The 25,560-nt window shown below is 46.2% G+C and overlaps 1 protein-coding gene across 11 annotated transcripts in view; it reads right to left on the reverse strand.

Moving 5' to 3' along the window:
* Positions 1–25,560, reverse strand: part of MAST2 (microtubule associated serine/threonine kinase 2) — a 231,660-nt gene that overhangs the window by 7,063 nt on the left and 199,037 nt on the right. For 7 of the 11 annotated variants that reach the window (XM_054489581.2, XM_063665162.1, XM_063665154.1 and 4 more), the window contains 13 exons: positions 24,279–24,299; positions 22,362–22,440; positions 18,825–18,979; positions 16,804–16,879; positions 14,259–14,468; positions 9,391–9,492; positions 7,009–7,141; positions 6,122–6,183; positions 5,775–5,860; positions 5,111–5,319; positions 3,280–3,418; positions 1,231–1,363; positions 162–327 (listed from right to left, as the gene is read on the reverse strand). In XM_054489581.2, the coding sequence (XP_054345556.1) occupies positions 162–327; positions 1,231–1,363; positions 3,280–3,418; positions 5,111–5,319; positions 5,775–5,860; positions 6,122–6,183; positions 7,009–7,141; positions 9,391–9,492; positions 14,259–14,468; positions 16,804–16,879; positions 18,825–18,979; positions 22,362–22,440; positions 24,279–24,299 (1,571 nt within the window). The remainder of the gene's footprint in view (positions 1–161; positions 328–1,230; positions 1,364–3,279; positions 3,419–5,110; positions 5,320–5,774; positions 5,861–6,121; positions 6,184–7,008; positions 7,142–9,390; positions 9,493–14,258; positions 14,469–16,803; positions 16,880–18,824; positions 18,980–22,361; positions 22,441–24,278; positions 24,300–25,560) is intronic. The other 4 variants (XM_054489601.2, XM_054489590.2, XM_054489571.2 and 1 more) reach the window with 1 other exon arrangement.

Genomic DNA, 25,560 nt, shown 5'->3' on the forward strand with positions numbered 1-25,560 from the left:
CATGCAGAAACACAGAGACACCCACCCCCAAAGCAGCAGACATCACAAACACACATGGTGAGTTCAGAACAAGAGCTCACAGGCCTCACAAGCTGCCTGCATACATCATATTTGTGGATCCAGACTCTGTTTCCCCACTGGGCCAGGGGGATAGTACCTACCACTGATCACTTGCCCAAAGAGCTCCTCCGGAGTATCTCCAAAAAAAGGGACGCAGCCCACCAGGAACTCATACAGGATAATGCCCATGGCCCACCAGTCCACTGGCTTCCCATAGCCCTGGCGCAGGATCACCTCAGGCGCAATGTATTCTGGGGTCCCGCATACCTGGGCACAGAAAAGCCAGACTGGCTCAGCCTCCTGAGGCTGCTGACTGGCATGACAGCCGGAGATGGGGGATGCTCCCACCTCGAGCAGAAGAGTCTCTGAATGAAGACTCAGCCCACCTTAGTTAATGAACAAGATCAACAGAAGCCCCAGGGAACAAGAGTCGGAACTGTCAGTAGGTATTTCCTAATAAACAAAAATGTCTCATTCTAGCCCGGAACTACCATCCCTTAAGCCCTCAACACCCACCTCTGGCATCTGATCCCACAATTGGCCTCTGCACTCCAGCCTCTAACAAAACAGACCCTATCGGTCACGTAACTACTACAGGGACTGGTGAACAGTCACAGCCTGAAATGTCAAACCAGGGAACATCCAGAGGCTGCCTCTCAGGACGCTGGGCCACAGCCCAATGGAAATTCAGAGCTGTGTTCCAAGAACCTCAGGCTCCAGGAGAGCCTTGTCCTTGATTCAGGCTGGGAGATTCAGGACTGATCTCATATGAAATTCTGTGCTAACAGTTACATGACCTATTTTCCCCAAACCCTGAGGAGGAAGATGACTTTGGATTTTATATCCATATGATTCTCATGGCTCATCCTGTTTTCCAAAGTGCTACCTATCTCAATGCCTCTCTAGAACTCAAAGGTAGAAAAGATAGGGGTTCCCAATCTTAACATCTAGCTACAAGGTAGGCATATGGCCCCAAGGCCTTATTCTAGGGCCTGGAATCTATGTATGTGTACACAAATGTAAAGATGGGGTCTCACTATGTTGCCCAGGCTGGCCTCAAGCGATCCTCCTGCCTCAGCCTCCCAAAGGGTTGGGATTATGGGCGTAAGACACTGCGCCAGGACAAGGGCCTAGAATTTAACCCCCAATGTATCAACTACTCTTCCTTACCTGCTTGTCCAGGAATTCCCGGGCATCCTTTTCAATATGACCCTCATACAAGTTAGTTGTCAGACTCATGAGGCCAATTTTGGACAGTCCAAAGTCCGTGAGCTTGATGTGCCCCATGGATGTAATTAGGAGGCTGGGAGAACGGAGAAATAAAATTAAGAAGTTATTCCTGGTTTTCTGAGAGTACTGATTTTAGTATATGCCCAGTTTCCCCACTCAGGCTTCCACGGGGGTACTGTGAGACACAAGCTGGGTAGCTTCAGCAGGGGGGACAGGCAGGTGTGGAAACGTAAATCGCTCTGGCTGTGTGAGTGCTACATTCTGCACAAGCAACGAACCTGCCTTTTGCCCATTCCCACAACTCCATTTCTGTTTATTGCCCTAACTGTATTCTATATTGGGGGCAGGAGTCATTCAGTTGAGGAACAGAGTTTCTTCTACAGAGCTGAGATCAGCCTCATCCTAAGGCAGCTGCTGGAGCCACTCCTAGTCCCCTCTCCCAATCTGACTGGCCCATAATACTCCTGTTTCAGGGAGAGGGGCAGGGGGCACACATAATTTTGTTCTATGTCCATGGCTGGTCTTGGGAGGAGGGTTAGTTGGGAGAAACTAGAACTAAGATCCCTTTATATACTCTGCCTGAGCCACTCATTTTGTGCTGAAGGCTTTACCCTGCCACCCTTTTATTCTAATCATTCCCCAAATACTACCTCTGGCTCCGACTTCCTTTTTGAGCTCCAGGCCTACCCAACTGCCCATGTGTCTTACAGGCTTCAGAAACTCAACCTGTCCAAAACAAAGTCACGCCTCCCAACTGGTTCCCCTCCTCAGTGAAAAACAATAATTTCGGTTATCTGTTGAGCTCTGTGCTAAGTGCTTTAAAAATATTCTGGCCCCTGAAATGTTTTCTAGAGTAACACATCAAAGGTAGGTATAATTATTCCCTATATTAGAAAGGAGGAACGTGAGGGTCAGGGAAATTTTAATTAATAGACTCAAACTCAGACTTAATAAGCAGAAGAGTGGCCATCTGAATTCAGGTCTGTCTTATGTCAAAGCCACTTTCTCCTACAGAGGCTTATCACCCTGCACCAGTCCCAAGCTGGAAATCTGGAACACATCCCAGCCTCTTCTGTTCCCTCACTTCCCTTCCTACCCCCACCCCAGCCTGATCCTCTTTCCTTTCTACTTCCCCACGCTACCTCTCTTCTTTCTATCCTGACTCCCTGTTCTGCTGCAGGCAGTGCTGTCTTTGCCCTGGTCTCAGTATCTCTTTGGCAGTGGTCTCAGTGTCTCTTTTCATCGGCAGAGTGAGCTTTCTAAACCTAAACCATAATCTGGGCATGCCATTCTATCATATCTTTGGTTAGCAGACCCTTCCAAGACCCTCTAGGCCCCTTTAAAATAAAACCCAAATATAACAAAAGAGCTCTTGATGAACTAGTTCCTGCCTCTCTCTCTAGCCTTTTCTCTTACTACTCTCTCACCATCTAAGCTGTTGCCGTATTGTACTATTTGTAGTTCCTGAACAAGTGCTGTTCTCTCGCACCTGTGTGCCTCTGCACATTCTGCTCTCCTGCTTTAGAACGCAGGTCTTCCTTTTTCCACTTGACTAATACCCTCTGAGAAGAAGCCTATATACATATATTTCTGTCTCCCACTGTAGACTTAAGTTCTACATGCCAGGGACTACATTTAAAAACCCACAATATAGTGCTGGCACAGAGTAGATGTCAGTAAATGTCAGGACACTTGTTTAGCCATCTACTAGATGTGCTTATTCTTTTGTTCTTGCTTGGTTTCTTCAGTGGGGCTCCTCAATGACTCTTTCATGTCACCAAAGACTTATAGTGTTCCAGCCAGACCTTGAGGCAATGATCTGCATCTGGGGCGGTCGGGGGGCTAGAGAACTAGGCCCAGATGGACACACACAGGAACATGTTTTCCCAGCAGCCATCTGGATAGATTTAGAGCTACTGTGCTTGCCAACATTTTGTCTAGAGACCCAAGAGGGAGACCCTGGACAAGGGACACAGATTGTGGACATACTTGTCAGGCTTGAGGTCACGGTGTACGATGCCATAGTTGTGTAAGTACTCCAGGGCCAGCACAGTTTCCGCAAAGTATAGACGCACCATGTCCACAGGCAGGGCCCCAATATTCTTCAGCAGAGTGGCACAATCTCCCCCTGCAACAAGCCCAGGCTACCATGAGGAAAGGATTCAGTTCCCTGCTCTAGCTAGCCAGCTCCCATCTGGCAGTTTCTGAGGTCCCAGGGAGACAGCTTCATGGAATATCCTGGTGCTGGAGCCTCTGATTCTAGCCCCTTTGCTGCTGGCATGGGTGGGAGACAGGGTGATATGGTTTGGCTGTGTCCCCACCCATACCTCATCTTGAATTGTAGCTCCCATAATTCCCATGTGTTGTGGGAAGGGACCTGGAGGGAGATAACTGAATCATGGGAGTGGATCTTTCCCATGCTATTCTTGTGATAGTGAATAAGTCTCATGAGATCTGATGGTTATTTTTATTTATTTATTTTTTTGAGGCAAAGTCTTGCTCTGTCACCCAGGCTAGAGTGCAGTGGTGTGATCTCAGCTCACTGCAACCTCTGCCTCCCAGGTTCAAGCGATTCTCCTGCCTCGGCCTCCCGAGTAGCTGGGATCACAGGCGTGCACCACCACACCCAGCTAATTTTTGCATTTTTTGTAGAGACGGGGTTTGCCATGTTGGTCAGGCTGGTCTCGAATTCCTGACCTCAGGTGATCCACCTGGCTCAGCCTCCCAAAGTGCTGGGATTATAGGCATGAGCCACCACGTCCAGCCCATCTGATGGTTTTTATAAAGGGGAGTTTCCCTGCACAAGCTCTCTCTCGTCTGCCACCATGTGAGACATGCCTTTCACCTTCTGCCATGATTGTGAGGCCTCCGCAGCCACATGGAACTGTAAGTCCATTAAACCTCTTTGTTTTGTAAATTGCCCAGTCTCTGGTATGCCTTTATTAGCAGCATGAAAATACACAGGGTATGGAGGGGGGTGGAAAGTAAAGTGAATCTGCTGATAGCTGTCATGGACATTTTTCAGGCCAGAGAGGGAAGGAACCCAGGCCTTTATTAAAAGTAATGGCAAAAATGCAATTACTTTTGTACCAGCCTAATATTTTAGGACAGGAATACTGCATACTGTAAACATATCTGGCTGAGATGTTAACATTTGTTCATGTTACTTCCTTCTTACTGGCTTTTAGTTTCTGAGTAAAGTAACACTATGAACCCCCAGCATGTACCCACTAAACACTAAAGGACATTTTTGTTCAGCTTCAGCTTCAAGACTAGGCACAATATCTTTGGAGGCTGTATACACAGTGAGAAGGTGAGAGGGAAGGCCACTGGCAAAGCTGCTGCCTCTCTCCAGAACTATGCCCCATGTTGCTCTTCTGTTCTACTCCCAGAGCATTTTGCTTGGTTTTAGGGGGTGTCCCCTTTGCAAGCCATTCAGGATAATTAATGGCTTTCCTTTCTTCTGAGGGTCCGGATGCAATCCTCCTAGCACCCAATCCTGGGCTTTTGCAGCTCTGCTGCCTCCTCTGTTGCTGTCTGATACCAGCAGTAGAAAGCATGCAGACTTTGGGGTGCAAGATTCTATAGCTGCTGGCCTGCTACATCCTATCCCAGAATGCCTCTCATGGTAGAGGCAGGGAGCTTTGTGCCCACTGTGGCCAAATGGTCTCTGTGATCCTGAGGCGGAAACCAATGCCAAAGGTGGACTGGAAAGCTGGGCCCTGAAACTTCACCTCTGTACAAAGCTGCTGGTCCCTGTTTAAGGCTAAGTCTCAGATTGTGCCTTGGCCTCCATGCCAGGCCACCTTTGCCTCAGTACCTTCAACGTACTCCATCACCATGCACAAGTGGCGCTTGGTCTCAAAGGAGCAGAACATGCTGACCACAAAGGGGTTCTCAGCGAAAGTCAGTATGTCACGCTCCACGAAGGCCTGCTGGATCTGGTTCCGTAGGATCAGGTTCTGCTTGTTGATCTTCTTCATGGCAAAGCGCTGCCGGGTGGACTTGTGCCGCACCAGGAATACAGCCCTGGGAAACACAGTCCGGCCCATCCCCCATGGACCCTCAGCACCTGAGCTGTGCTCTCTGCCACCCAAACTGCCTTCTCTCACACCTTAGTAATAATGCACAGAACAAGGGGGCAAGGGCATGCATGTCAATGAGAAGGGTCTGGGACCCCCTGGTCCATAGAACTCTTAAACTTCTTGATAGACCATGTCCTGATGACACGGCTCAATGCTTCCCCAGACCTCAGGGAATAGAGGATGCGTGGTAGTAAAAGGCATGGGAATCTTGTCTGGGAAAGGAACAATGATCGGATATAGGAGGAATCTGAACTCCTGCCCACCCAGGAGGCTTCTGGGAGTGAGAAGGTCCACCCCGAGGCATCTGCCCAGAGGACTGGACAGCATACACTCTCACATGGAAGAGATCAAAGGCTGACCTGGCTTCAGTCCTGGCCACACCCTGACCCCTGCCTTTACCCATAGGCGCCATTGCTGATGAGCTTAATGGTCTCGAAGTCCTCTTCAGAGGGTGTCTTTTTAGATGGCAGAGATGTCCCACGGCCCTGGAAGACAAGGGAAAAGGCAGGAGACAGGCATGCTTCTCAGAGCCCATATCCTTGCAGAAGCTGTGGCTCTAGCATCTTCTCAGCTCTCAGCTCTAGTGCAGTCTCCTGCCCATTCTTCTGGGAGTAGAATGACTTCTCAGTGTTTGCTGTCACCAACTCCCCCATCCCTTCCTCAGATATTCTCTTAAAGAGAATTCATAGCTCTTTGCTTCATAGGGCCCAGGCTCCAGGAATGGGGTAGGAGCTCAGGGTTTTTACCTCAATAGAATCATCTGTCTCTGGAGTGTCAGGACTGTCACAGCTGCTCAACTGGGCCATTTCTGGAAACAAAGACACAAGAGAAGAGTGTGCGTGGCAATGTCAGGTATCTCAGCAGTATCCTCAGATCACACAACAGGTGCATGTAGGGTAGGCATTAATGCTTTTTGCATCAGCCTAGGATGTGAATTCAGTCACACGGCACTATACCCAATGTAGTCCCAGCTTTTGGATCAGGAAACAAGCCAAATCCTACTGCTACTCCCATTTCCAGAAGTCCATTGCCATTCACAGGGCCTGGCAAATTTATAAACTTGGGACATTTCCTGGAAAACAGGGCCTGAAACTGGGTTACTAGTTCCCATCCTGCTGGCCAAGACTGCTTCACTGGATGGGGCTGGGAAGCACAGAAGGCAGGAGCAGGATACCTACAGACCAGGGACTTGGAAGCCCATGGTTGCTGTAGGCGTTCAGCAGGAAGCCCAGAAGAATGGCGGTATCCTCTGAAGCCCTGTGTTGGACCACCCCAAAGACACAGGAAGACCTGTAAGGTGGCCAAGAGGAGAGGCAAGTTGCAGAGGAGGTGACCATTTTTGCAAATGTGATTGTGGCCCTTTGTTGTTGACCTCTTTGGAACTGAGGTTCTAAATGCAACTCAGCCGGCCGATGCAATCCAGGTTGGGATCTATCAGGCAGATGTGAACAGCAGTTCCAAAGTAAAGACTGTTTTGTCACAGAGATCACAGTGTATCTCCTAAAATCCTGAGGCCCCCGGGGCCATGTTGTGTCCATGGCCAAGCTAAGTCTCTTTTCCAAGCAGCTTCCCTGCTGTTAGAGCTTGCCAGCAGCGGTGGGGCCTCTTTGCAGCCACTAGGCAGCATGCTCACCCTCTAGGGGATCCCGTGTGAGGCCCAGCTGGCTAACGATGTAGCGGGGAATGTCACATTTAATCCCTTGTCCCTCTTTGGCGTGGCCCTCAGCTGCTTCTAAAAGGTGGTAGAACTCTTCAGGGTCAAACTCCTGTACCAAGGGAGAGAGGTAGTCAGTGGTGACAGATATAACCGAAAGCTGCTGGCCTCTTTGGTTTTAGAGCATATAGTAGACTGAGATGAACAAGACTTTCTCTGTGATAGGACACTCCCACCCCTGAATATTCAGAAACAACATGATTCAGGGATCACAGGAATGGGGACAAAGATGTCTTACAGGTCACCTCCAGATTGGACATGCTAAGCATATGCTGTCTTCCTGGCAATAAGAACTAGAGGTTTTACTCTAAAGAGAGCTCAGCCTATTGAGCTAGTCCCATACTTTCCATCAGCCAGGTGGCACTGTCTAGTGTATTCAGATGCCCAGTCCACAGCAGTCCTGGCACACACTCAATTATGGTTCACAGGAGCTTTGGCACAGCCCTACTGGTGCATGTATACCTTCAAATATTTACTGGGCATCTCCTATGTGCTAGAGGCTGGAGATCCATTGAAAAGCACAATCCTTGTCTGCATATAACAGAGCGCCTACTAAGTGCCACACACTGGGTTAAACCCTCTAGCAACTCTTTGACCTCACTGAGGAAATCAAGGCTCGCAGGGATGCACTGATTTGTCCATAATCACAGAAGTACGAAGGAATAGAAAACCAGCATTCAGCCCAGGTCTGACTCCAAGCCCCTGCTTAGCCAAGGACTTCATGTTCCTGAGGGAGAGGCTCTCTGCTCTATCACAGCACTAGCCTCTGCTCTGAACTCTGTTCTCATTCCCTGTGGCCCCAGTGTTTTGGAGAACTGTACCTGTCTGGATATAACCTACGCCAGACCTGGAAGTCCTTTTAACTTCTTATCGTTCCTTAGCTCCTATTTGGTCAGAATGTCTCTCTCATAAATACCCCTCTAATCCACCTCTTTCTCTCTGTTATCCTACCATTCATTGTCTGAGTTCTGGCCACCCCATCTCACATGAATTGCTTTGAGTACCTCTGCCCTGATGTCCCTGGCTCATCTTGCCCTCTCTTCCAATTCACTATCCATATTGCAGCCAAAGTAATCTTTCTTAGGACTAAATCTGATGTAATATTTACACAGAAATAAATAGGAACCAATTACTGATACATGCAACAACATGTATGAATTTCTACAAACATGCTGAGTGAAAGAATTCAGAACATACTACAGAAACCACACAGAAACATGGTTTCATTTCTAGGAAACTGTACAAAAAGCAAATCCATCCCTAGTGAAACAAAGCAGGTAAGTTATTGTCTGGGAGCAGGAGGAAGAGAGGACTGACTTCAAAGGGGCACAAGGGAAATTATATGATAGAAATATTCTCTATGTCACCTGTGGCCATGGTTCTACAAGTGTGTATTTGTTAAATCTCAACGAACTGTACCATCAAAGGGATATATTTTATTGTATGAAAATTATACCTTAATAATATTATTTAAGAAAAAAGTAAATGTGGCCATGTCACATTCCTACCAAAACTTTCTGGTGCCTTCAAGTGGCCGTAAGGGTAATGAAAAACTCCAGAGCCAAGAACCCGACACCCTCTGTGACCCTGTCATAGCCTACCTTCCAGGCTTACCCCTCAGCACTTCTTCAAACCCACCCTGTGCTCCACTGAATGCTCCTTCCTATGCTCCCAATCTGGGAAACTTAGACTCATCCTTCAGTTTGCTGAATAAGCCTCACGTCCCCCAGGGAGCATTCACTGAATGTTCCTTCCAGGGAAGACTAAAGCACTTCCTTTTCCAGGTTCCCGTTACGCTGTGTACTGACCTCAACTGCAACACTTCTCGCAGTATTGTAATTACTATTTACATGTCCTCATGCCTCATGCTTCCCAACTCCACTGTAGAGGAAACATCCCAAGATCAGAGACTGTGCTTTATTCATGTCTGTATCTCCAGTGTCTAGCACGAAGTAGGTACTCAGTCAAGTATTGCTGAAGATAAAATGAAGGACTCAACTTGTGCAAACTAAACTGGGCTATGCTCCTGACACTTCTCACCCCCAAGACTCCAACTGACATGAGCCCTGCTCATGTTGGGGTGGGCTAGACTAATAATTCTCCCTGCCACATCCCCTCAGGACCATACATTTGTGCTCACAAAAATCTGTTTAGTCCCCCAGTGGTGGCAAATCATATTTAAATAAGGACCTAAGCAACAGAAATGGCAGTGGTTACCACCACAGTTTTGCTGTCATCAGGATACTTCCTCTATAGTCCTCCTCTAAATCTGCCCACCCGACTTTCCTAGAGTCCACTCACCAGGCATTCCAGGAGACGTGCTGGGCGGGCAATGACAATCATCAGCTTTTTCACCAGCTGCATCACAAAAGCCACTTCTGAGCTCTCTGAGCGCTCATGAGCCTATAGAGAAAAGAAGCGTTGCTTAATCTATTGGCCCAGTGTGGCTGGGCTAAGCAGGACCAGACAGGGCAGAGCTGACTCCAGGGAAAAACAATTCGGTAGCATAGAGAGCTCCGCAAAGCAAGGAACTCAGAGAAGGCTGGCTGGCTGTAAGAGGGAGCGAGTTGCTCATAGGGAACCATTTGAGCTTTAGAACCCTACATGACACCAAGAAATGCCACACAGACATACAGCTGTACCAGCTCCTCCATCCAACAAGCCTCACTTACCCTCCAGACCCCAGCTCAAGGGGCAGCTCTCAATGGCGCCTTCACTGATGTTCACTTTCCACCCTAGACTGTAAGGAGTAGAAAGACCTCAAAGCTGAGGAGTGATATGACCAGAAAGGTACTTCAGAAGGATCACTCTGGCTGCAGTGTAGAGAGTACACTAAAGAGGGCAAGGCTAAATGCAGGAAAACCCATTAGCAGGCAACTCTAATAATTCAGATGAAAAAGGCATAGGTCAAGGCAGAAGAATGCAGACAAGGGGACAGACGTGGGTTACTACAGAAGCAGATAAGGGGTGAAAGAAGCATGAACAGAAGGCAACTACAACTTCAATTTTAGGAAAATTTCAATGAATAAGTGAAATAGTAACTATAAGAAGCCATTTAGGTGATAGGTAAAGAATGTACTGCATTTGGTTTTAGAGAACAGCTAGGCAGAAAAGATAAGCTCAGTTTCGGGCGGGTAGAGTTTCAGGCACCTACATGAGAGTCTCTTGGGTATCTGCTTGGCCCATGGGCCTTTCTCTTTTTTTCCTGAGAACCGCTCTGGTTTCTAGGAGCCACATTTGTACTGTGTGTCTGCACCTTCCCTCCCACCTCTAATAGCTGACCAGAGAGGATCACTTTCCTAGGAATTTAAAAAAGGATAGAAAGACAATTGTTAACGTCAGTGTGGCCGAACTGTTTAAGAACTGTGGAAAGGGATGGCCATACCTACCATGGAAATAGAGGAAAAGATGCATACAGAAAAAGGAAGAATGAAGACTTCCTGAGCTTCCTGGAGCTTCTGGTTTCTAGTTTTGGTTCCTTCTTAAGGCCTGGTTATATCCCTCGCTTCAATTCTCTAAGACCTACCCCTTTTACTGTTATAATGTTTCCCTTTACTGTTTAAACTATTCTGAGTCAGTTTCTATTACATGCAACCAAAGAATAAGAACCAATATGGGGAAGTCAAAGTGAAGGAGTCCAGCAGGCAGCTGGGTGCACTGATCTGAAGCTCAGGTGAACAGTAAGAGTGGCAGCCACATGTGGGAGTCCTCAGCGTAGAGATGACAACTGAAGACATGGGAGCAGGTGGCAAGACATCAGAGACAGAGTGGAGGAAGGAGAAAGGGGAGACCAGGCATGCAGGATGGTGCCCTGTGACACACCAGTAGGAAGAGGTGGGCAGCAAAGGAACTTGTGAAGAGGCAGCAAGACTGGTGAGAACAGTGAATTGACAACTGGGGAAGGAAGTTTAGGAAGTAGTCACTGTGCTCCACAGAGAGGTGGCAGAAGATGGGAACTGAAAGTGGCCACAGGATTTGGCAACTGGCCAATGAGTTCCTTGGTGAATTTTGCCTGAACAGTTTTGGTAGACTGGTGGGAAGGGAAACTGGAAGGCAGAAGATTGAGTAGTAAATAGGATACAAGGAAAGAAAAACAGTAAATGAGGACTTTTCTTCTTTTAAAGTATTGGTTATGAAATGAAGAGAAAGGTTGAGCAGTTGGTGAAATCCCATTTATTCTTTTAAAACCTGTCTCCTGTTCCCAACACACATATACACACACACACGAGAAGAAAAAGAATTGCTGTCTTTAACATGTTCTCTTGGCTGTTCATGCATACCACATGGTACTGTCATGCTGTTTCATAATGAGCTGTCTGTCTCTACAGCTACACTGCTGGGCCTAGTGAGTAAAGAGGCTCTGTGTCTTTTTCTTTTCTTTTCTTTTCTTTTTTTTTTTTTTGAGACAGAGTTTCACTTTTATTGCCCAGGCTGGAGTGCAATGGCATGATCTTGGCTCACCGCAACCTCCGCCTCCTGAGTTCAAGCGACTCTCCTGCCTCAGCCTCCCGAGCAGCTGGGATTATAGGCATGCGTCACCATGCTCAGCTAATTTTGTATTTTTAGTAGAGATAGATTTTCTTCATGTTGATCAGGCTGGTCTGGAACTCCTGACCTCAGGTGATCTGCCTGCCTCAGCCTCCCAAAGTGCTGGGATTACAGGAGTGAGCCACCACACCTGGCCCTTTTTCTTTCCTCAAATGCTAAGCCTAGCAGAATGCCTCCTATACAGCAGATGTCAGTCAATGTTTGTTGACTGTTTGAAAATGTATGATCTTAGGCTCTGGAATAAGCCAAACCTGGGTTGGGTCCTGGTTTTGCTACTTAAAAAAATCAGTTATCTTGAGCTAACTTAGTTTCCTTATCTGTAAATTTAGGAAATAATATTAAGTACCTTCCTTACAGGGTTGTGAAGATTTAATCAGATAAATTAAATGAGGTAATGTGTCTAGCATGTATTAAATGCTCCATAAATGTTACTGACTTTTATTATTCTAAAATCTGATCAAGTCATTTTTCAATTTGTCACATTGGATGATACCCACTGCCTTCATGATACAATCTAAGCTCCTCACAAGGCCGTTCAGCATCTGGCCCCCAGTTCAACTCTTCAAATTCATCTGCCAGCTGGTCGGGTGTAGCGGCTCACACCTGTAATCCCAGCACTTTGAGAGGCCGAGGCAGGGCAATCACTTGAGGTCAGGAGTTTGAGACCAGCCTGGCCAACATGGTGAAACACCTGGCTAGTGTACAGAGGGGGTCTCACTTTGTTGCTCAGGCTGGTCTGAAGCTCCTGGGCTCAAGTGATCCTCCCATCCTGGCCTCCCAAAGTGCTGGAATTACAGGCATGAGCCACTGTGCCCAAGCAAGAGGTTGTTTATGCTGTTTCCTAGCTTCAGTGAACTCCTACCTGTTTGTTAAGATCTAGCCTTCCCTGAACTTTCCACAAAGAGTCAGCATATCCTCCTCTGTGCTCAGAACCTACTTATCTCTAGTGCTCATCAATCACATTGTATTGTAGTCAGTGGAAGTGAGAGAATTCACATCTCTCACTTCAGTGTAGTCATAACTGTTATTCAGTGTAGTAATAACTGTTATTTTTATTAAGTACATGTTGATGGGTCTGTAACCCCATTGATGGCAAATTCCCTAAGATAGAGCCTGCACTGAATTCTTTTCTGCATTCCAAGGGCTTCACAAATTAGGGAACAGATGAACAAACTGGCTCCAAATTCAGTGCTCTTCCTATTGTATCAAACAACCTAACCGTACAAGCAGTCAGTCTGGGAAAATGCCTAAAGGTTTTGGGCAAGGCTCTGACTTTAGCATTTTAGAAGATAAATCTTAAACGTACCAGGAAACTTGGAAGTTACTCTACATTAATCCTTTACCTGATGCAGTAATCCCTGATTCCTATATGTCTCTGGGGTACCCCTTTCCATTGCTGGAAAACTGTCGGAAAGTTTTTCTTGAACAGAAACAAACAGCTACCAGTGATTTTCATGGGACTCTGGCTTTCTAAAGTTATACTTCTACAATGTTTGATTTTAAGTATTTCTTTTGAAATCACAAAAAGATATTTTTGTAGAAGGAACTACTTTTTCACCTATTAAATCAAAACCTTTCTCGCTGTAACTTCTGCCCACTGGACTAATTATGTCTTTCAGGGATACTAAGAACAATCTGCTCTCTTCTATATATGAGAAACTTTCCACTACTTGACAACAATAATCACGATCATCTTTAGTCACCCTTTCTCTAGATTCAACTGTTCTCTGAAAATTTGTTTAAACTCCCTGCTCCTTCTTATTTCTAGACAAACACACTGATGTCCTTTTGATCATTAGCCCTGGACCCTCAGTTCAGTTGGTACTACTCCAGAGAGAGAGGTCTTGGTCTGGAGGTAATAAGGGGTTCTGGACTGGGAAATTTTCTAGTGACGTGATGAGCTCTGGGAGGACAGGCACATCCTCTCTCTCCCAAACTATATTAATGGATAACATGGAGCCGCTGTGGTCTGAGTGAGATGGCATCTGGCCACCTTAATCAAGAGGCTGATAGCAAAGGAAGCGCTCGTGCAGGAAGCAGTGCTTAAGAACTCTCATGTGCTTTGGTCTTGGCCATCTCTAGATTACTTTACCTTTAGCCTCCCAGAGATTTTTTCACACCAGGGAGGATCAGGTCTCAAAACATGGAAGTCACAACTAGAGAACTTCTCACCATGCAAATGGCTAAACCCATCGTGCAAGCCTCATACCTGTTTTCCCTTGGCTGAGGATAAACAGTCTGAAGGCTCTGCTTAAACCAGTATTTCCAGTAGAAGAAAGCCCGTCACAGCCACTGGAGCCACTTTTTGGCTTTGGGTAGCAAACCTTGTAGTCAAATACTTACGACTACTACCCATGGTGGAGCTTCGTGTAATACAACAAAGTAATACAATTTTGGATTTAGAAAAGGAACAGAAGTGACTTCGTTTGATATCAAGCACGCTTCTCTCAGTATTGCAGGGGACTGAGGAGGAATCTAAGTCCCTCAGCTCTACCTTTGAGGGTGAGTAACAAGCAGTCTGTGAAGACTGAGAATACCACTAATGCCCTGATCTTAGCTTGGGATTATGAATCCAATACCAGGTGGAGGTTTTTTCAGAACCCCAGCAGAAGGACACTCACATCTTGTAAAAGTTTTTCCAAATTCTCTTGAAGTTCGTAGAAGTATTGTGATGTAATGAGGCCACTCCGAGATTTATCCAGGCAGTCTCGGGCCATCTCAATCACTTGATGATGAATAAAGCTCAGGGCTCCATCTGCCAAGGGCAGCACGCAGTCTGGAGTGTTGGAGGAAATAAACTCTGCTAGTCGCTCTTCCATTTGTGCGGTGGCCTGGGAAGAAAAGCAAGAAAGAAACACTTCCCTTCTAGTTCCAGCTCAGTTGGAGCTAAGCCTGAAGGACCTGGAAACAGCAAAATAATGGGCTCCCTCTGATCCTGGTTTCCTTACACTGCATTTGGGAAACATGATAACTGAAGACATTAATAGATCACCTTCAAGTCAAGTCAACTCAAGATGCCTTAGCTTTATATTCAAGGCCCTCTTTCACCTGGTCTTGCCCATCTCGCCCAACTCCCTCCAGGGCAAGCTCTTTTGCTGTACGGACACACAAGTGTTTGCTATCTTCCTTCTTTACTATGCTGTTTCATGCCTGTCTGTTTATGCTGTTCCCTGTATGTGGCTTTTTGACCCTGCCAAGCCTGCCTGGCAAACTCCTAATTCTCCTTCTAATCTCAGTTCAAATATTGTGTCTCCTCTGGGAAGTCTTTCATTTCCCCAGGCAAATGGGTTTCCATTCCTCTGTTCTTCCACTGGACCTCCCAACTGTGTAAACTTAGTGTATGGGCACTGCTGGTTTCTAAACTGGGAAGTTCGTTAAGTGAGAGAGAGTTTCATTTATCTCAGGATCCTCTTACTTAACCTTAGGACCCAAGGGAGTTAGGCATGTGCTTGGAGAGCTGCTTAGTGAACCTGTCTGGTCACAGATGGTGAGTTGGAATGAGGGGACTGTGGATAGGAACATGACCCTGGCCTGGATCCCCAGCAGAGGAGAATGGAGGTCTGGCTCCAAACCTCTTAGGGACCTAACTACACAGTCATGTCAAAATGACAGATACACATCTGTGAATGAGTTCTTAGCTGCCTATCTAAAACTCTGCCTTATTTCTTTTGCTACCAGGTGGTGATTTCTGATTTCCAGTGTGTGTTTAGGCAAATGTATACCTACATACATATATATGTGGTGTGTCTACATGGAGAATGAAAGAGGAAGAGGGTGAAAAAGTGGGAGTAGAGCAGAAAGAAGTAAAGGAATCTTAACACATTTTCTCCAACAATAGTTCATCCTATAGGAAGGAACTGGAAACATGCCTATAAACACAAACATCCAATGCTACAAAAACACCTAACACACAAGGAGGAGGAGGACAAGCATGAGATACATTTCTCAACATTATATACTCCCAAACTTCGTAAACACCATATACGTCAAAATGAATTCCTAGGTGTTTGTTCTGCCTCCTTCTTCATGCTTATTGTCTAGTGCCCACTCCAAAGCTGGAAAGCACAGACCACAGGGCACAGGTTCTGCAGTCCAGTATCCCCTCTCAGTCAGGAACAGGGCCTATCTTCAGGAGGCCAGGTCAGAGCATACAGGCATGTGGTGTTGAAAAATACAGGCAAATGTGGCCACGTACAGTGGCTCATGCCTGTAATCCCAGCACGTTGGGAGGCTGAGGCAGGTGGATCACCTGAGGTCAGGAGTTCGAGACCAGCCTGGCCAACATGGCAAAACTCGTCTCTACTAAAAATACAAAAATTAGCCGGGCATGGTGGTGCATGCCTGTAGTCCCAGCGTCTCAGAAGGCTGAGGCAGGAGAATTGTTTGAACCCCGGAGGCAGAGGTTGCAGTGAGCCGAGATGGTGCCATTGCATTCCAGCCTGGGTGACAAAGCAAGACTCCATCTCTTAACAAAAAGAGACATGCAAACGGGAAACAAGATCCTAGTTCCATATACAAGGAGGTTCACCGCCAAGCAGCAGAGTTATGAATGCTACTTCTCAGCTATCTCAGGATAACAACCTACTTTCCTCCCTCAGCATTTTCCTGCTTGAAAATGAAAATTCAGATGTTAGCAAGCAACTCTGAGATCTGTCTCCCACTCCTACTGCTCTCTCTGGCCTTCTTGCCAGTGCAGCCTACTTCTGTCTGTGTACTCTCTGACACCTGGTAATGAGGTGCTGCTTAAGAAATCTCTATCAAATGAATATGCCACCAGAGGGCAAATCCTGTAATGAGTGAACCCTGACTCATGGATCCTCATGTGCACAGTGAGAAGTAAAGCCTCCAGTTCTTTCTTTCCTCTTTAATATATGGTGGGATACCTTTCTGACATTCCCCTCTGGATAACTCTACTTCTGGGTAGTAAAGAAATAAAGGCTCTGCAAATACAGTTCCCAAACTCATAGCTTCCTGCTGTCTCCTTCTCCAGCAGTCTGGAAGCCCTTGTTGCTGTGTCCACAGCCTCCTGGCTGACTTTCTGTTCTTCTTCTTGGTTATCTCTGGAGGTAGCATTTCATTCCTTCACTCCAGAGTCTTCCCATTGGGGCTGGCTGTAGGCAGCCACCCTGAGGGGTATTGCCACTCTCCTTTTAAATGGATCCTTACCTTTGGGAATCTTTCTTTGTACACATGATTCATCATTATTATTTCACTATCAAAGGAAACTGGGGATCGTCCGGGACTAAAAAAGAAAGAAATGATTGTGTTACTTTAGTGCTATGGAACTATCAAGAAGAAAGATGGCCATCTCCAGAGACCCTGCCCCTCCCACCGTCTTCAGCAGCTACATACTCCCACTTTAATGGGTACTGAGTTCCAGAGCCTTTCTTATTCCTGGAGTTTCCAGTATACCTTGTTCAGTTCAAAATGGTACTATATGGAGTTAGGCTTGGTTTTCACAAAGATCTCTTCCAGGCTAGAAAGACCTAGAAAAGGACTTACTCCTAAGCGTACTGGTGGCTTTCCCAGGATAACCTCCCCCGGAGTAGGATTCTCTGTGTCCTCTTAGTTTTGGTCAATAGGGTTGGGTGTGCCCCAGCATATTCTTGGGAACAAAACAAATAAAAAAACTACCAAAGCAACCAAAGGGAGATGGTGCACACGTACATTTTTTTCCAAACTAGCTGCAGGCATGGACCTAACTTGGGGATGAATGAGGCCAGTCCAGACTGTTGTGAGTTATACATCTGGGTCATTTACTGAAGGCAGCCGGTATGTTTTCTGCCTTAATTTATTATCTTCCCTGATAACCTAAATCTCCCCCTCTGGCTCATGTGTTGTTATATCTCCTTAAAAAATTTCAAAGTTGGAGCCACACAGTTGAATGGATATGTGGGTCTTGCCCAGTTTACTGCCCCTGACACATGATCCCAGATGTGCTAGGTTCACAACTGTCCCACTCTGTCTTTCTTCCCTGGAATGTGCCATGTTTTGCCTGCTATACTGCTGCACATTACCAACGATTTAAGAGTAATATAGCAGGGATTTCTCTGAGCATCACTGTGGGCCTCTCAATCTCAACTGGCCTAAAAGGTACCCTTCTCTGTGTATGGGTTGTTGAGAACACCAAGACTCAGGTGTTCCTCTGTGAGACAGAGAAAGGCACTGGAGATTCACACCTGCTCGTTTGTATGCTTGATCCTTTGCACTGAAGCCTCAGGTGCCATCTTCATCAGTCTCTGAACCTGAACCAGTCATTGTGGTCTGGCCCAGCTTACTCCCTGACACTCCTGGTGCAGTGCCAGCACTACCCGAGGGGATTCTTTCTGGGAGGAACTGTTGCTCCTCTGGGATCCTACCCTGCACATCTTAGCCAATTCATTACTTCTTAGGGACCCTGCAAAACTGAGCTCGGTCATTAAAGTCATGTTCATTTTAATCTCCATCACCTTCCTTAACCTAAAATTCTGGCACTGATTTACCAGCTAATGCCAAAGAGAATCGAAAATTAATCAGCAGCTGTTAAGGTTAGTTTGGTTTGATGAAGATGTGCCCAGGTGATTCACAGAATAAAGACATATTCAAATGGACATTTAATTCTGCTTTTGAAATGGGCTTCTTCCCCACGCCAGCAACCTGTCTTCAGCAGCAACTTTTTTAGCTGGCCTAGATCATACACCCAGGGCCAATGGGTTCTGGAGCCAGATAACCATCAGAATTGACGATACCATTGTTCTCCTTTTACCAGATATAATCTAAAGTATATTTCTGCTGCTAACTACCTTTAAACAGAAAAAGAGAGGGACCACTTGACAGTATTGTAAAATACCTCCTGGGGTGATGGATTGAGCTGTACCTGAAGCCAAAAATAGCTTGGGCTTTGTTGAACTTGACTCACTCAAGTTGGCCAGTATATTATGCCAGGGGTTAACAAACTACAGCCTGCAGACTAACTATGGCCTGCTACCTTTTTTTTTGTTTGTTTGGTAAATAAAGTTTATATATTATTTGTGGATACTTTCATACTACAACAGCAGAGTTGAGGAATGTGACAGAGATATATGGCCTATAAAGCCTAAAAATATTTACTGTCTTGGCCCTTTATAGCATAAGTGTGCCCACCTCTGTGCTACGCAAACAGGCTGAAATCCACATGCACTGGAACAGTGGGCAGAGAGCACCCTCACCTGAGGCTCCGGGAGCGAGGCCGCATGGCTGGGGACTGCCGCCCTTCCTCATCTGGTACGCTCTCTGTGCTGAAATGCTTCGTCAAAAAGTGCAGCTCATCAGCTGTAGGCTGGAAAGGCAACTGATGCAGCTTTTCCTGTGAGGAACATGATGACTAGAGGGGAAAACATTAAGAAGTGGCATTAAAGACATGTCCCAGAGCAGTCCAAGAATGGGGAAGGACTGAAAATGGTCAGGGAACTTCCCAGTCACTATAAACCCAAAGCAGGTCTTCTTTCCCCTACTCCCTTAGCCTTGCCTGTGCTTGATCCTATTTTTCTCCAGCCCTTCAGAGCCCTCAGCCCTGACGAATTCAATATACTGGAGTCCTTCAAGAGTTGTGCAGGGAGTTGGGCCCAGACCTTCATGGAATTTTAGAACTGCAAAAGTAGTTAATAAATCATGCTTTCTCACTTGGGACATGTTTTAGGTGTACCCAGCTGCAAATAACATCCTCTTAAGTTCTCCCTTCCACAATCTTGAGAGTGCCACCCTGGGGGCAGCTCAGCAATGTTTCCTTTTGGCTGTCATCTGGAGGAGAAGTGCCTTTGCTGGTGCTGTGAAGGCTGCACCCAGACTCACTCAAGCTGGCCAATGTATTATGCCAGGGGTTAGCAAACTACAGCCTGCAGACCAACTATGGCCTGATGTCCAGCAGGCAAGAAAATCCAGCAGGGAAGAAAATTACTTTTACATCTGGACCTGAAGATTAGGCTTGGCCTGAAAACACTCATGAATTCTAAACATGGCTCAGTGACTGAGGATTCCTCACAACAACACTGCCAATCTCAATAGGCCATCTGAGGGAGGGTGCTCGGCTATCACAGGACTTCTACAGGCGCAGCTAATGCTGAAGCACCCATTCAGCCCCAGGATCAGGGAACTCCCCCCCATTACCTGACAAGACTGACAAAGAGAACAGGCAAGTTAAACACTGTCAGCCCAAGTTCTATTTACCAAACTGATCAATGATCGGGGGTTTGTTTTTTGTTTTTTTTTTTTTTTGAGACAGAGTTTCGTTCTTGTTGCCCAGGCTGGAGTGCAATGGCACGATCTTGGCTCACTGCAACCTCCGCCTCCCGGGTTCAAGTGACTCTCCTGCCTCAGCCTCCTGAGTAGTTGAGATTACAGGCATGTGCCACCATGCCCGGGTAATTTTGTATTTTTAATAAAGATGGGGTTTCTCCACGTTGGTCAGGCTGGTCTGGAACTCCCGACCTCAGGTGATCCGCCCGCCTTGGCCTCCCAAAGTGCTGGGATTACAGGCGTGAGCCACCGTGCCCAGCCTGTTTGTTTTTTTAGAGACAGGATTCTGTTCTGTTGTCCTGACTGGAGTGCAGTGGCATTATCATAGCTCACTGCTGCCTCAAACTTCTGGGCTCAAGTGATCCTCATGCCTCAGCCTCCCAAGCAGCTGAAACTGCAGGTGCATGCCACCATGTCCAGCTTTTTTTTTTTTTTTTAAAGTGACAGGGTCTTGCTGTGTTGTTCAGGCTGGTCTTTTGGAACGCCTGCTTTGACCTCTCAAAGTGCTGAGATTATAGGCCTGAGCTACTGCTCCCAGAGCCAAGGTTTAAATATCTAAATCCATTTAAGAATCAAAGCTAAAGCACCACACTGCGATAACTCTGTTGTCACAGGCTCAATAAACAAGTGAGAAATCAGCATTTCTTTTTGGCTAACAGTGCACATTTTCTCTCATAGAATGCTATAATACATGAAGTTATAAACAGCTAGTGAGATGTCTCCACAGGGTTATTTCTTGGCCACATTTTAATAAATGAGTTGGATCACAGTTGCAAAAAGTATTCTTACCAGCTATAGCTAACATGAAACTAGTGAGGCAATGTAAACTACAGTGGGCAAAACTGGTATTTTAAAGAATCCTAATAAGCTGGAGCAATGAGTTAAGTCTATTAAAATTTGCAGAAAAGGAATATTTACACATAGATGGTTCTAAAAAAATCACTTGTTTGAGTAAAGAGTTATGGGAAAGGGGATTTCTTTTTTTTGAGACAGTCTTGCTCTGTCACCCAGGCTGGAGTGCAGTGGCATGATCTCGGCTCACAGCAATCTCCACCTCCTGGGTTCAAGCGATTCTCCTGCCTCAGCCTCCTGAGACACTGGGACTACAGGCGCGTGCCACCACACCCAGCTAATTTTTTGTATTTTTAGTAGAGACGGGGTTTCACCATGTTAGCCACGATGGTCTCGATCTCCTGACCTTGTGATCAGCCTGCCTCAGCCTCCCAAAGTGCTAGGATTACAGGTGTGAGCCACTGCGCCTGGCCCGGGAAAGGGAATGTTTATTAGAGAAAGATCTTAAACTTAACAGTTGCCAAAGACCAGTGACATCTTTGGATTAATGTGATAGTAATATCTAGGTTGGAAGAGGAAATGTACTCCTTTTCCCAGCTCGAGATTGAGGAATAAAGGCGCACTGAGCAGGGAAGACCTGAAGAATGCTGCAAGTAATGGGGATGGGGTCAGCAGGTCTACGGCCTGCTTCTGTATGGCCTTCAAAGACTAAAACATTTACTCCCCGTTGAGCTCTTTATAGAAAAAGTTGGCCAACCTTGTCATTGTGGTTTTAATAAAAAGTTGCTCGGCTGGGTGTGGTAGTTCACACCTGTAATCCTAGCACTTTGGGAAGCCAAGGCAGATGGATCACTTGAGCCCAGAAATTTGGGACCAGCCTGGGAAGCGTGATGAAACCCCCTCTCTACAAAAAATTAGCCTGCTACAGGGTGGGGGCATGCCCCTGCAGTCCCAGTCTACTTAGGAGGCTGAGGTGGGAGGATCATCTGAGCCTGGGGAGGTTGAAGCTGCAGTGAGCCGTGATTGTGCCACTGCACTCCAGCCTGGGTGACAGTGACACTCTTTCAAAAAAAAAAAAGTTGCTCAATGAGGGCTTACTTAAGGGTCAATTGTGCATAGCAGCAATTAGTACAGCTTTTGTGTTTTAGGCTAAAACATTCTCCAAAAGAAATAAACGTTTTAGAGACAGGTCCAGCTTTTTGCTTCATATGCATCAAACTTGGGTATCAAATAACAATCACTCTTCCCTTCTTTTTTGAAAGAAAAAGGTGAAAAAGAGGGGAGAGTCTACCAAGTGCTTCAGATATGAGAAAGGTGATCTGCTCTTGGTTCCAGTTCTAGAAATAAGGATGGAGGAGTAGGGGAAGTATGCTTAAGAATCCCCATATCTGGTGGTCTCATTGTCAAAGCAAAAGTTCATCCTCAAGCTCTCCTCTGCCTCCACTAGAAGTAACTGATTCCCAGAAAGGGCACTGGTCATCCTTTCCAAAGGCACTTATGGAGGTGGCTATGGTTGGGAAGGTGCCCCAGCCCTCTGTTGCACCCAACATCATCTCTCAGCAACCTCTCTGAGTTTGACTTTGGAGAAAAAGTTGAGAACCATTTTGTAACACTAGATAACCCAAAGGGAAGTACTTCCTCAGGGTGAAGGAAGTATGGCCACAGATTTGGCTACTTACTGAGACAGTGGAGCTAGGAGTGTTAGTTCCATATCCTGAAGAGGGCAAAGAGGCCAAAGACCAGCGCCGCCCATCAGTCCTGTATGCAAGAAAAAGTATTAGGCAGTTTCTGCAGGACTACACCCTGACCCACGACCTGCCTGTCTGTTCATCAGCATTTTGGGGGCAGTTGATTCACTGTAGGGCTCCTCCTTAAGACATTACTGCTCAGTCTAGTACATGCTTTTATATCTCTCCCCTACAGAGGGCTTATTGTTGTTTTCCCTGCAAAGACAGACATCTCTGACTATAAAATAGTCCATAACTTTGTATAACAGAAGAACATCTGTCATATAATACTGTGGTTTTGGAATATATATTTTCATACTCTCAACTTACTTTCATAGAAACAATGACAGAGGATTCCAGCTATAGGCAACATTACAAGATAGAACTGCCACTGAAATGCAGCTATTTCCATTTGTGAAGGCTCCATGTTAAGGGCTCTTTGGTCTTCCCCAGGCCACTGGCTGACAACAGGAGGAAGTGGGCCACCATCTGGGTCTGAACTGAGCTAATCAATGGGAAATAGTTATAGGCTGCCTAGGAGCCGTTAGGACTCATAAAACCAATATTTGGGAATGTGTGTTGAAGAGTGACAGTAACTTTATGAAAGAAGAGGGAGGTGACATACCCTTAGCTGTATATGAGACTTTGGGGGAGGCTTCCTGCTGCTCTCAAAAGGATGCTCCCCACAGCTCTCATCAAAATAAACAAACAAAACACGCCCCCACCCCCCCCCCCCCCACCCCGCCACAGTTATTTGCTTTACTGTAGAGGGGAAAGATCAAGCAGAGATCTAGCTTGAAACTTTTATAATATGAACGTGTGATTCTTTGCCTGGACTGTGGGATGTGGTGTATTCTTTTTTGTAGAGCTTAAGGGTACAGCTTGCTCTGGTTGAAGTTAGATACAAAGTTTTTTTGCTGTTACTCACAGAACCTTAGACTATCAGCAATGGAGGATCTTTATAAGTTCATATTACAATTTACAGAGAAAACACTAAGATCCTGAGATTTGGGTGGTTTGTTCAAGGATTCATGGTTACGGCAGGGACAGGGAGAGGAACAAGCAAAAAGAAATAAATCTTGCTAGGGCTTCTCCCTTCGAAGCACTCCTCCCCACCCTCACCAATACCTAGCAGCTTTTCTACTCTGTTCTGTAAGGGGTGAGCCGCAGGTTCCATGCCACATGCACATGACTCAAACTTCATGCCACCCTGGCAGCAGCACATATAGGCTATAACTCTGCTGGAACCTAGTCTCTGAGGTTCAGACATGTCCAGGAAGGTGCTCAGACATGATGTTCTCTCTGACCTCTTTGCTGGGTCCTGGGAGCACCATACAATAAAGCAAGTCAGTTCCAGGAAACAGCTCAGCAAAGATGAGACAGGTATAACTCAGGGATGGATTTCCCAAACCCTTGTCAAATACACTTTTGTACACGTGAGTTTTCCTCCCCTTAGATAGAAATGAAAACCAGTTGCATGGCAGCTATTTCTCTGTATAATGAACAGCAGGGGCCACCAGAGTCAGGAAGAAATGCCACCACATGATGCCTCTATTTCCTCTAACTGGTCACCGCAGTCACCTGACTGTGCAAAGCTGTGGGAATAAGGGTGACTTGTCCCTAAGCTCAGAAGTTTGGAACTATTCAGCAATTCCTGCCTCCAAGCATATGAGCTCTGAGCCTTGGTTCCAGCAGGTAGAGGGAGATCCCTTTGGGCCTCTTTGCAAGACATGAAAGGCCCAATGTTCATACCCACAGTCAGAGAAGAATTATCACAACCAGTTTTCACCAACCACAACATCACAAACCATATTGTCTGGCCATGCATAGCAGTTTCCCAGCCCCTCTCCCCATTATACCCGCTATTACCTGTCAGCTCTGTGGCTATGGCTGTAGTAAAAAAATACACATTATAGTGAGAACCAAAGGAACCAGAGAGAGTGATCTTTTTGAATCTTGGTATTTGGTCTAGCTTGGCACATTCCTTCTGTTTAGGAATATGTGATAGTTTGAAGTGAAATTGTAGGACCAATGGGTCTATCCTTAGTGTTCAATTCAATCTGTCTTTTGTTTGACATTGCAAACCAATGTGATCCTCCAAAGCGCCAGCCAGTAACACAGAAACAAACAATTCCTGATACTCTGTTTGGCAGGGTTGAAACACTTCTCCCCATCCCACCAATAACCAGCAGCAGCTTTTCTTACTATGTTCTATAAGAGGACAGCCCAGAGATCCATGTTCCATGCACATGACTCAAATGTCATGCCACTTAGCATAGACCTGTTTGGGTCTCAGTGGTAAAAACCGGGCCCTGAAGCCTCCTAGGTGGTCCTACTCCTAAACCCAGGCAATGAAACAGACCCATGGTATCAATCGAACTGGCTGTTCCCTCTGCCTGGAATGGTCTACACACACCTGGGTCCTCACACCTAACATGGCAGCTGCTTCTCATCCTTCAGAGAGGCTTTACATGGCCACCCAGTGGAGGTTTTCTGGCTTTAGTCTCTTCCTGTTCTTGTTTTGTTTTGTTTTGTTTTGTTTGAGATGGAGTCTCGCTCTGTCGCCCAGGTTGGAGTGCAGTGGCACGATCTTGGCTCACTGCAACCTCTGCCTCCCGGATTCAAGTGATTCTCCTGCCTCAGCCTCCCGAGCAGCTAGGATTACAGACCTGTGTCACCATGCCCAGCTAATTTTTGTATTTTTAGTACAGATGGTGTTTCACCATGTTGGCCAGGCTGGTCTCAAACTCCTAACTTCAAGTGATCCGCCTGCTTCGGCCTCCCAAAGTGCTGGAATTACAGGCGTGAGCCACTGTGCCCGGCCCTCTTCCTGTTCTTTCATGCAGCATCATGCTCTTTCCCACTATGGTGCTTGTCATAATTTATAACCACATATTTGTTTGTCTTTCTCTCCCACTACTCATTTGTCTTCCCGCCAGGACACAGCTTTCAACAAATGAAGGTATCTCTATTAAAGGTGACTTGATTGTGGTTGAATTGAGACAGAAAATATGCAAATAAGATAATATCAGGAATTGAAAAGTACTAGTTTGAAAATAAAACTGGATGATTTGATGGAGAAAGACAAGAAGGCCCCCTTAGATTGAATGTTTAGGGAAGGCCTCTCTGAGGAGGTGACATTTAAGATGAG

The sequence above is a fragment of the Pongo pygmaeus genome, chromosome 1 (assembly GCF_028885625.2).
Source record: "Pongo pygmaeus isolate AG05252 chromosome 1, NHGRI_mPonPyg2-v2.0_pri, whole genome shotgun sequence".
NCBI lineage: Eukaryota > Metazoa > Chordata > Mammalia > Primates > Hominidae > Pongo > Pongo pygmaeus.